This window comes from Phalacrocorax carbo, chromosome 3 (genome assembly GCF_963921805.1).
Source record: "Phalacrocorax carbo chromosome 3, bPhaCar2.1, whole genome shotgun sequence".
Classification (NCBI taxonomy): Eukaryota; Metazoa; Chordata; class Aves; order Suliformes; family Phalacrocoracidae; genus Phalacrocorax; species Phalacrocorax carbo.
In genome coordinates, this window is record NC_087515.1 from 91,086,418 (window position 1) to 91,098,767 (window position 12,350).

The following is a 12,350-nucleotide window of genomic DNA, read 5'->3' on the forward strand; positions in this document are numbered from 1 at the left end:
TAGCAAGGAAGAACAACAGCTTTTTTTTTAGCCATGTTAGATTTGAGTTGATGCCTAATTGTCCAGAAATTGATGCTGGAGACACAGGTTTGAGATTTTAGGAAACTGATCACAGAATGTAAATCATAGTGTTTCACCTGTTTGGATTAAGCTCCATGAAGTATAATTGAGATTTGTTGCAGGTTTTCTCCTATGACCATCTTTGGCGCCTATTGACAAGGTGATTTAAAAAACAGAACAAAACAACAATGAAAAAAACACCAACAAAACCCCAAACACTTTCTCCTGATGCTGTCATTTTAGAAAAGGTCATCAATCTGTACTATGAATGAATTCTAGACTTACATATTTATCTTTCTGTAAAGATAAATATTCTTTTTGTTCTTCTTATGTTCTTTTCTTACTGGAGTTAATATGAAAGGAATTCGGTTGTGCAGGCTCTGCTATACAAAGTGGTAGAGAGGGAGGAAATATTGCACATTGTAAGTAACATAGTGGAAAGCACAGATCAAAATTTGAAATTGTGTTATCCAGAAATAACATGAATAAACTGCTTTGAGTCAACACACCAAGTCTTGGTGAGTAATTGTTCATTCAGATCAAAAGCAAGATCAAAAAATAATTCATGCATGAGGAAAAGGAGGACATTATTGCCTAAAGAAGCAAATGTAGTTCAGAAGTTGATTTTCTCATGGCCAAGTGTCCTTCTACCTGCAAAGATTCATTTGCTTTCTCTGTATTGTGTGCTAAATTATTAATACAGATCTGTTGCATTGCTGTTGAGACAAAGACATACTCTGAACAAGTGGTAGAACGTTGTTGTCAGATGCCACATATAAACACTTGTGGTAGAAGGAAGTACTTTTCAGATGGACCATGTTGCAAATGAAATGGTTTGGTTGTTTTCTCTAAAGTTGCAGAAGGATTCTGAAAGGAACAGACAGTTATTGCTGTATTGTTCCCTAAACTAGTTTGAAGGATATTCCTGTTCTGAAAAGCATCCCAGGAGGCTCCTTCACAGGGAAGTGTTAATAATTTCAAAAGGAAGGAACTCTGTTTAGTTAAAGCTAAGCATATTGGCAGTGGCCTGTGTGTACAGGACACTTGTCTTTTTTCGCCATTTTCTCCAACACCTATTCAACACTTAAAGCACCGTGTGTAATGGTCCTAGCTAATGAGATATATTTTCCAGTTTAGGCTATGAATGTGTACAGTGAGTTACCAGAGCAAAACTGATGAACAGCCACTTGCTAAGCCAAGTGCAGTTGCTTGTCATCATTATGTGCATATGCTAAAGTGATTCTCCTCCTCCCATCCCCTCCCAGGACATCTTTATCAATACATCTCATTCCTCCTTTATGAAGCTTCCACTGTAATGTTCTGAGCCTTGGGCTCTGATAAATTGTGACTGTCACATTCAATTACGACATATACTATGTGTCCTGTTAACAGCAGCTTTCCTCCTCCACAGGGGATATCATATGTCTGCTACCTAACATCATGTAACTTGTTTTACTTGAAGCTGATTAGGTCATGAGAAGCAGAAGATTACTCTCTAGTGAGCAGCACTGCATAAATCCTGTTTTCTATGATAAATATTTCATATATAAACATTTCCTACAGGCTCAGGACTTGTAAAAATTCATTTCCATTGGTAACTTGGATCACTTCACTACTGCAGGCTGTGAATAAAGGAAAAGCCTGACTTTTTTTGTACAGTGCTTAGCATGAAAGCCCTGAATCCAAGTTGGAACACTGACGCACAATCACACAAAGATCAGATAAGATCCATAATGTGATACAAAAAGTTCAGGTTTCTCAAAACTCCAATATCCCATGAATTGCTGTGAGCAAGTAGTGCTGAAGAATGCCAGTCCCATTATCAAATTTGATAAAGATTTATTTTCCAAGTAAGGGTCTGTTACAGCCATTTGTAAATCCCAGACTTCCTTTTACACCACATTAATTTTTCTTTTTCCTTGCTTAACTCCATCCAGTCATAACTATCACACTCTTTCTAAAAATGCTTAATTTTTGGCACTTCCAGCAGGCAGATCCCTGTCTTTAGCCCTCAGTTGTTCAACACCATATGTTCAACTAATTCCTAAAAAACTATGAAATTGGAGAAATAATCCATTTGGTACTGAAACAGACGGCTTGGGACTGTTTCATTTGGTACTATGAAAGAGAATGTGCTGTAGCCACAAAAAGAGGCAGCTTCACAGAAATAATGATCTTAAGAATGGCTATGATATATTAGGGCCCAGTTTATTGTATTAACCCATTTTTCTCCACTAGAGGCTGTGCAGACTGTGCTGAATAATAAAATGTGAATTTATGTCTGTTAACACTTTGTTAGAAACTTTGTAAGAATGTGGCTTTAGTATCAGCTGATTTAGGATCAGAGTAAAGGAACAAATTAAAATTTATATAATCTACAGTAAAATAAATTATTTCTTCATTTATAGATATGGCTTTTAAATTCTGACACATTGCTGGTGGAGTCTTTAGGAAGTTCCTCCTCTGACAGTGTTTTTACACTGTTTGGAGATACATTCATGCCTAGCTCTGGACCAGTGGGGACCTGGAATGCTGTCAAAGTTCTTTACCAGACGTGCATTAAAAGCAGGAATAAGGAGTAAGTACAGCCTTCTCTGACCTCAGGTTTTGATCTTTGATTTGTTTTGCATTTCAGGGCAGTAATATTTCTTTGAGGTTCTTCGGACAGTCCATTGATCTCTGAGATCTGTCTCTGAAATTGCATGCAATTTGTAATTATTTTTTTTAAGCAAAATGCCAGAGGAATAATATTTGGTTTCTATTACAGCCAGAGAGAATCTGGTTGTTAAATTTTTGCGCCATAATATTAAAATGTAGACCAAAGAGTTATGTTGTTTCTAGGGGCACATATAGATAACAGGTATATGATACAAATAGAAGTTGTCTCCATTACACAGGGTAGTAATGTGTTTTTTCATTTATGCATTTTTAAATCATATTAACTCACTCCACTTTTACAGCTTGGTCATTTTTCCGGCTCTGTTGGCAGAAGCTGGAAGGAGGGTGGTGCCATGAATCCCGCAGAGGGTCAGTGAGTTCTGTCCGTACGGTCTCAGAACATGCTGCTCTGCAGCCGTAGCTCCAGATGATGTAATTCATGGAGGAGGAGAAGTTGAAGGGAGTTAAGGAACATGGGCTGACTCCTGAATGATGCGTAAATTTAGCCAGATCTCCCTCTTCACCTTCAATTTCTGTGTTTTGTGTGAAAATCTGATCTCATCTGTCAAGTTATTTACGGCAGTAACCCCCTCTGCACTCCCACAGTAAAGAATTTGGACATATTTGGTACAGCTGAAACCAAGAGGGTAGAGGTGGGTAGTTACTAGTTTAGCAAATTATACCTACCTGTTCCAGCTTCAGTCTTGACCTTTTATGCCTTAAAATTATGCTTTGTTTTGCAAGAGAAATACCTGTTCACTGGACTGGCATTAGTCTGTTTAAGCCAAATTATCTCTTCAGTACTACAGGTGTTGTCTGGTGGGTCACAGTAAATCAGTATAATGATCATCTCTGCATACACGGACACTGCATCTAACAGTGTCCCTGTTAAAACATACTTGTGGATGTAGCCTAGCAGAATAATACGAATAATGCTACATCAGTATAGCATACTCTCAGAGTATAGCATGTCCTCAAAAGGAAAGTCCTTTCTAGATATGATTCAGAAGTTCATTGAGTTATCTTATCAGCCTCTCTGTGTTTAACTTTAACTTGCTTTCAGCCCAGTGGTGGCATTCAGTGGGGCCCTGGGAGGAGGGGAAAGAGAAGCAGCAAGAAAGGTGGTTGACCACAATGCCATATAAATATTTCTCTTGGATGTATCCAAGTCTACCGGAGCCCTCATAAAGGAAACATTTTATTTCAGCAAGCTTTGAAGTCTACATTATGAAAAACTTACACTGCCTAACATGTTAAAAGCTTTATTTGTTGAAGAGCAAAGATAAGAGAATATTAATTAAGCAGTGGCTCCAGTATTTGCAAGTGATAGTGTATGATTTTAGCATAATTTTCTGCTTTTTGTTTCTGCAGTGATAGAAGAGAAAGCATTGGTTTTGTATAGGTCACAAATGATGGTTTGGTTTTGTTGTTTTTCCTTTAAACTCTTCGAAACTAGACGACAGATTTCAAGAGGTATGGATGTATTTAAAGTTTAGAAGACATTCCCTCCAGACTAGTCAGTACACAAGCAATTTATAACCCAAGCCCTCATAAAAGTCCAACAAAAATGTTGTCTCGCACAGAGAAGCAAACATGTGCGTATGAATTTAAATATTTTCATAGGATAAATATACACCTTGCAAGAATGTGTGATTCATCACAGTGTTTATCCTGAATGTTGCCAAGTGTATCCTTTCTATTTTTCAAACAGATCCAATACTGCAAAGCTGAAATAAACTGTGATGTAGGGAGAGAATGCAAAATTCTAATATTTAGAGAAAAGGCCATTATTAATGTTATTCATGCAAGAGAAAAATTTTTAATGTAGTAGCTTCAGAAGTTGGCATTGGGAAACCTCTGTGATCTAAATGTTATTTAGTGATTCAAAATATATCTTAAAGTATTGTCATTTAAACTGCTTATTCTTAGAATGGGAGATATTGCAAAAACCACTACCTGCTCTAAAATGAGCAGTACTCACTGTGAGTGTAGAACTTGCTACTCAGTAGTGAGTGACTACGTCACTTACCACTCAATTCTTACAGAAGTGTAACTTACCATTTTGCTTTTCAAGTTTTAAATCTTTATCACTGAGAAGATTTAATTATCCTAACACACGTTCAGTTACTTTGACATGTTATTGAGATAAAGGTCAATCTACTTAGCCACTTACCTAGCATTCACAAACGCTTTTCTTGAATGGAAATCTCAGCAGCAGAATTTTACTGTGAGATTATATTCAGTTCTCTCCATTTCTCCACACAGACTTTTACAAATCACTTGTTTCTGAAGATTACTTTGTATTTATCTTCAGGATTTTGCAGTGAGCAGAAGGCACAACGGTGTTTGATTCTCCTCTGATAGTAATTGGCATCTTCCCTATCCAGTCCCTGGACAAATGCAAAAACAGAAAAGAAAGAACAGAGGGTTCTTTTTAAAGTTCAGAAACCAAAGTAACTATTGGTTTAGTATTGTTTTCCCATTTTTATATTTCTAGTAAAGAACAGCAAAAAGGACATCAGCACTTCAGTTTGTTTCCACTAACCTATTTATCAGTTGGCTTGGAGTATTACCTGGATCTGTACAATAAGACTGAAGTCTTTCTGTGTTGAACCACCAGGTAAACACAGCAGAAGTAAAAATATCAAAACGAGTACAGCTTATTTAATGCAGTGTGTTTGCATGTAGATCTCAAACATCATCTCAAGAGTTCTGAACAAAGCGTCTGATGTCTTGAATAGTGCAAGTTCCAAATGTTTTAGATGCCCACATTCCAATAATAATTATAATACTTACCTTGCTTGTTTCTGCACACACCCCTGCCTTTAAAATAATGCAGAGGTTTCAGAGCCCATGGTTGTCTCCCTGTGAGTGGAGAATAAGCAAGATAGCTCCTGTGTAGGAAGCAGGCAGCAGGAGGTCTGCTTGTGACCTAGACCCCAACAGTTGCAAGGGATAAGCATGCGCTTTAATACCCTGTTGCATGTCAGAGAGCCTCTTCAGTTGTTGCAAGTCACTGGCTACACTTGGGTCCTGTCTGATTCCTGCAGTGCCAGAACCTGATCTGTGCAATGGGAGGGGAAGCACCTTTCTTACCTGTGGACACTGCAGAGTCTGCGCTGGTTAGCTGGGCCATAGGGTAAGACAGATTAAGGTAAACTAGAAATAAAAGCATTTATTTGTAATACCTAAATATAACAAGATAATCACACATTTGTAAAACACGGGTGAAGAAATGGAAGAAAATCTGTACTTACACAACACATTCAGGCGCCCCCTTTTTTGAAGTAACCCTTAGGTTCAGATTCCTTGGGATGCACTTGAATATTTCTCTTGGGGGGAACACAGTAGCTTTTACACATGATCTTTCTTTTCAAGAATTCTAGGATGTCAGGAGAAATTTACAGTCTCACTCGAAAACTTGATTTATTCCTTCTTTATTCAGAGCACAGTTTTGCAATTCTTCATAATTAACGTAATGCTTATTTCTCTTCGTCAGAGGTGGAAGTGTTTTTTTCCCCTTAAACTAGAAATTATGTCCTGTGAACAACACTGTGCTTCAGTGAGCAACAGAACTCTCTCTTTCCTGCAGTAAATCACAGGCATATCTATCATTGTACCTTACATTCAGTATTACTCTAAATATTAACAGTACAAAGGAAACAAACTTTGAGGATAAATGTTCGTGGTTCATTACTGGCTGCTGAGTGATAACAGCTCAGTGATAATTAACCCATTTGGAGCAATGGTTGTTTAGGGGTGGCTGATCCCAAAGCTTGCAGTAACAAACCTGTGTTCTGAGTTAGGCTGCACGTTGTAGGGAAGGTGATTACCCCTTGTGTGGCATCTATCCTTTTATCAACAACATGCTGATTCATGTTCAGTTTGTTGAACTGTGTTGACCATGAGATCCTTTCCGGTAGATTGCAGTCTAGTAAGCAGCCTTGCTCTCTGTTTTTGTGCAGTTGTCCTTTGTCAGATTACATCCTAGTTTTGTTCAGAACCTTTTTCCCTCTTGGCTGTGGCCATTTTGATTTCTAACATGTGGCGTACTGATGGCCCTTCCCATCTTCCTGTCGTTTGTGAATGAAAGAAGTATCTCTCTTGTTCCAGTCTTTGGGACTGTAACTGAGGTATGGAATAGGACCAACTAAGAAGACATCATGTGGAGCCTCTCTCCATACACCTTTGTTTTGGCAAGGAATTGTTAACAGTTGTGTTCTGGGTATTCTTTGTCTGTTAGACTGAGTTGCTTAAGAGCATTCAGTAGCTTTTAAGGCACTGTGAAGTTAAGATGTGGTTAGGTATATCCAGACATGCTATTTATAGTGTAGCTCTAGGCATATCTCCTTGCAGAGCCCTATTCCTCTGATCTTCCTGAGGGTAGCCTTTAAGTGTGGTACTGATTTGTATCTTACTCCTTCAGCTGTTAAACAGGGCTAGAAACACTTAGGTGAGTCTTATGTGTGATAGCATGGGTTCTGGGTCTGTGTGCCTACAGTTAGGCTTCCAGCCCTTGCAGGAGCTTTATGAGCAATCCTTCTACAACAAATTAGTTGAAATTATATGCTGACCTTTCTTCTTGTCACCTATGAAACAAGTATGAGTGTTGTTGAGTCCCATTAGAGAAGGATGCCTCATGCATTTTCTGCTCCATTCTTACTTACATATTTATGGATGGTGTGTATGTAATTATGTTGGTTCCCTCCACTTTCACCAAGGCTCCTTTTCTCCACCTACAATTCTGCTGTGCAGATGGAAGAGGTCTTCCTTTCAAGTAACACGTTCTTGGCAAATGACACCTTATGCAAACAACCTTGACTGCTGGGAGTGATAACGGTAAATACTGCTGAAGTGACAGTGTTGTAAAAATGTATGAAGAAAATTGAAAATACGGTTACATGGCAATTCAACCATAACTTGATCTCAGAAAATATATGTGAAGGTACTGTCAGAAGAAAATTACAATTTTCCCCTTATAGTAGTGTGCTAGGCAAAGCTTTGTCACAAAGTCACTGGTAGCTTTTTATTTCTCATATGCATCTAGTGTCTTTCTGAATGGTTTACAGCTTTTGCAGAACCTTCTCCTGTGTAGGAATTTTCTGCTTATCATTTGAGAGTTGAAAAATTACTTCCAGAAATTGTTCATTTTACTAGCTTTAGAGGGACAGAATAAAGTAGAAAATTGAGTTTGTGGTTGAAAACCTGGAGCTTTTGAGTCCCAATGCCTTAATTACAGTCCATGTATACTGAGATGTTTATGAAGCTGTTACTCCTGTATTCCAGAATGTTTTTTATTTGTCCCAAGAATGGCTTTCATTCAGTATATGACTCTAGAGGAATTCACCTCTCATAAAAGCACTGAGCTGTGTCCTATTTCACTGATTTTTGTATGCCTGAAATAGAATGCCTTTTCCTAGTGTTTCAGCAACTCTGGCCTGTAGAAAACACATGGGAGCACACAGACCAAGAATTGACTGAGTGACCAATGTTTCACTGTTCTGTGTTCTCTTTAAGATGATTTCTGTAGTATAATAAACTTCTTGTGCCATATCTGGAATGATGAAATGAGTGGGTGTGATTGTAAATGGAGTGTGAGGGATCTGTTTTATTTCAGGTAATTTTTTTTTCTCTTCTCAAATTCTTTCATGGTATCAAGTTAAGATAACTGACACCACAGGTGGGGTGGGTTGCCTTAAAAGGACTTTACCTGACCGAGCACTCAGGGAAAGATTTTTGAAGGATGCAGTCTGATGCCAGTCAGGCTTTTGGGACAGGGAGGAAAAAAATAATTTTCAGAGTTTGATAGACATGTAGAAGGTATAAGCCTCCTGAACTTTGAATGCTTGGACTGAAGCTTGGAAGAAAAGACGAAAGCTCCATCTGAGAACTCTTACTTTTAGCTAGAGGTTGTTCTTCAGAAGAAAGAACTGTTACTCAGTACTAGTAACATCCTTTTGCACCTCTAGGAAAAGCTGTGTGCAACTTTTAGGTATGACTTTCAGGAGAAATATCCTGACTTTCTTGTTTATTGAAACTAGACCTGTCATGTGTAGTATCCTTTTATGATAGTTACTTAAGAACTTCGTTCTTGTTCCTAAACACAGGTCTGATATAGCTTTCCAACTCTTCAGAGCTGTCATATATTTGGTCTCTAATCTTTCCAATTGTAAGTAGTCTTAGAAGTACTAACTGAAGTAGAGAAAAATGTTGGAATAAACCCTTTGTGTACCAAATAAGGTCTCTTGTATTTTTGCTCAAAAATTTTGCTCATGTTATCATTCCAGCTGAGCTTGTTGCTTGTATATTTTTTTCTGTATAATTCTTCATGTTTATTTCTGAAACACTATTATTCAGGTAAGCAAAATTTTGGTAGTTCTTATGTCTCTCTGGTTTGTATTGCTGTAGCTTAATTTTTTGGGAATCTCAGGATTTCCAATGAGAGAAATGTCAAGTTGGATGGGAAAAAATGTGAATTAAAAGCAGCAAGACTATCTGAAACTAATTTAAAATGTATAGTGTTTAAAAAGTGCATTGCCAGGTTGTTACTTCCACTTTTGTTTGATAAGAATGTAAGAAATACCATGCTGGGCCAGAGCAGTGCATCATCTAGCCCAGTATCTTCCCTCCAACATCCAGAGGTGTTCTTTAGAGTAGCATGTGAGCCTCAGCACTTCCTTGTACAGCTCAGCTCTGTAGTTGTTGTATTAAAGGTGTTTGAAGGTACAGCCCTGCCTATTTCTTTTACTGTCCATGCATCTTTTGACCATCTATTTGAATAAATGCTTTTTGACCTTACTGGTGCTGTCTGCCTCCACAATCTCTTGTAACAGCAAGTTGCAGAAGTTCACTACTGCCGTGTGGTACTCTTTCAACCTCTTCTAAACTGATCTCCTGCTAGTTTCAGTGAGTTGCCTCTAGATCTAGGATTGGGGGATTTAGCGAACAACAATTCTTCATTCATCCTTGCAAAATGGACATGGGGATCCTGAACTTCTAACTGGGATTACAGCATGTGGTCAGTATTATTGCTGATTACATTTCGGAGTTAGATATATGGGCCAGTTTGCTGGAAGGACAGCAGTGTCACATCTATTCAAGTCTTACTATAAGACATGTCTATATCTCTTTTATATTCATCTTGCTTTTCTTGTAATGCTGCTTTTTTGAAAGCCACATAGCCTAAATGCAATAGTGATGATCCGTTGAGGATAATTTTATAATTGTAGGTCAAACTATAGCAGCTTTCCACTTAGGGGCTTACAGTTTGTAAGTTTACAGACTTATAAAGACTGTTAGGTTCACTTGGGAACTGTAAGTACTCAACTCCTATAATGCCTTTTAAATGAGAGGATCCATTTGAGCAGGCAGAAATCCTATAACAAGCCAACAGTGAAAAACCAAAACTTATAAAAGCCTGTTGGACAGATTGCTGACAAGAGCTGCTTAAACCTCAGAACCTGATTTACTGAATTCTAGGATCTTGGGCTGTTTTAAATTAATTAGGATTTGTTGTTTCTATTGTATTTCTCCATGACAGGCTGCACAAACGAACAATACTTAGATTAACAAAATTATTTAGACTGCTAATTTTACTTGCAATACTTTTTAAATCAATGAGGCTAAAGCAAATTGGGAGCATATGACTTGAGACTGAGGAAAGCTAATTTGTGAAGTTGTGCAGGATATTTCCATTTGTGGGTGGCAACAATAGGATGTTGCTGTTGGTTGCTTATTTTGAATGTTGTAGCATCAGGGATAAGCAGAATGAGCAATTCTCGTGCTGGCTTCTCTGAATACTGGCCTTAAGCTAGAAATGAAACAATTTGTATAACTCTTAGGCATAATAAGTGATGCCTATATGGATATGAATGTTTGAGGCAGAAGAGGAGGAGATCTGACTGGAGAGGTGGAAGGTGTTGTTCCATGGAATAAAATTGCCACAGAACTTCAGATTCTCAGTCAAATATGTTGACGAATTTCAGTCATGAGCTGATGGATTGACCGTGCCCATTTTCCCTCTGTGTATGGTTGAAAGAGTATTACATTTGATTTACATTCTTCCCAGAGCATACACAATACCGTAATACCTGTTAAGCCTTCAAATTTTTCCTTACTTCACAGTGACGCTGGCGGGATTCTGATGTTCTGGAGTTCTCCATAGTCCCAGAGGCAGGAATACAGAAATCATTCTAGTGCTCTTGCTGGCCCTCATTTTGCTGGCTCTCCTGGAGAAAACGAAATTGTACATTGTCTCGTTGAAGATGGTTCTTCAGGAGAGTGACTTGTAGGCATGTGTGTCAACTGCATGTCCACGTCTCCAGTGCTACAGATGGGGCTTCTCAGCTGGTGTGGATGGGTTCAGCTGATCAAGGCTGCTGCCTAGTATCAGTAGCAGAACTGATGAGAAGTTGGGTTTAAACTAAGCGCAATTTTTCATTCCCGTGTAGACATTGATTAAATGGTTTTATTTCAGTATAGAAATGTTGTTGAGGTAGTTGCACTTTCGTATGTACTCCTTATTCCTTATTAGCTGGCTTCCAAACTGTCCTGTGTGTCTCAGGAAGCAATATGGTTAAGCAATATCATGTGTTTCCTCATTTTTGTCCAAAATTGATATCTGATGATGATAGATTGCCGCAGCATTTTGAAGTATTTTTTATGCTACATTTTTTTCCAGACTTTAAACTTCCTCCAGAAATTGGGGAATATTTTTTAATTGGGGAGGGAGAATCCAGCATAGTTTTGACCAGCTGGAATTAGTCCTGGTAATGCAAAGAATCGTCTTCTGAAAAAGGGACCTAAAGGGGCTCTAAGAAGAGTCATGAGATATTTAATGATTTAGTGCATTTTGAATCCAGTATCGTTACCAAATGTGAGCTTTACTAGTTGTAGTTATATTTAAAAAACTTGTCTGTTGATATTCTCTACTTCCTGTTTTCAGCTGTTTACATATTATAGCTGCAAACTGTTGTTCAGCTGTTGTATTTCAAACAGAAGTGGCTGCATGTCATTAATATTATTAAGGCCTCTAATTTTTCAAGCATGGCACGATGATTAAGAAATACAAACCCTTGTCTGAGTTGAGAGATTTTATGGAAAACTATATTTCATTTCTCTGATACTGATGAAACTCTCACTGGCAACTGCAAGAAGGAATCAGTTACTGAGAAGCTGGTTTTTACCCACCACCACAGCAATTTTGCAGACACTTTTAGCACCTCTGCAGCTCTCCTTTACATGCAGGACCATTGAATTTAGCACAGTTGCCCAGGTGAGTTTCTTGTATTGCCGATTATGTCTGATGTAAGTCTAACTCAGCTAACGGCTTCAAGAACATAGTATAGTGATGGGTACCAGGTAACTGTAACGTTCATTGATTGCCTCCAGTAGAAATTGGAGAGAACATACAGAGATAGTTGATAATGAAAAAGTTTGGACTGGAGATTGAAAGCTTTCTAATATCAGAGCAGTGAGGTTCCTGAAGGGCCTTCTAGTAGGAATAATATTGTCAAGAAACAGAATTGCCTTTAAGATGAAGCACGATAAAATTGCAAAAAGGAATGCTTCAACACAGTGCCTGTTCTTACAGGGAGATGAGCTTTTTGGCTGGGAGATGCCTTCTGGTTCAG

At 38.2% G+C, this 12,350-nt stretch overlaps 1 protein-coding gene and 1 long non-coding RNA gene across 7 annotated transcripts in view; one reads left to right on the forward strand and one right to left on the reverse strand.

Annotated features, from left to right (window-relative positions):
• The window catches only part of UBE3D (ubiquitin protein ligase E3D), an 82,777-nt gene that overhangs the window by 20,424 nt on the left and 50,003 nt on the right, over positions 1-12,350 (forward strand). For 2 of the 4 annotated variants that reach the window (XM_064447728.1, XM_064447726.1), the window contains exon 8: positions 2,469-2,638. The exons of 1 other annotated variant lie outside the window; for it this stretch is intronic. In XM_064447728.1, coding sequence (XP_064303798.1) covers positions 2,469-2,638 — 170 coding nt within the window. Of the gene's footprint in view, positions 1-2,468; positions 2,639-4,089; positions 4,268-12,350 lie in introns of those variants that run through there. One more of the 4 variants, XM_064447727.1, reaches the window with a different exon arrangement.
• Positions 1,880-6,325, reverse strand: LOC135312638 (uncharacterized). 3 transcript variants are annotated; one of them, XR_010372275.1, is made up of 4 exons: positions 5,976-6,325; positions 5,694-5,877; positions 5,515-5,583; positions 1,880-5,108 (listed from the first exon to the last, which is right to left on the reverse strand). It is a non-coding gene; the product is annotated as an uncharacterized LOC135312638 (long non-coding RNA). The 3 variants fall into 3 exon arrangements; XR_010372276.1 differs by lacking the exon at positions 5,694-5,877 and having other exon boundaries at positions 1,880-3,351; positions 4,892-5,108; positions 5,976-6,053; XR_010372274.1 differs by lacking the exon at positions 5,694-5,877.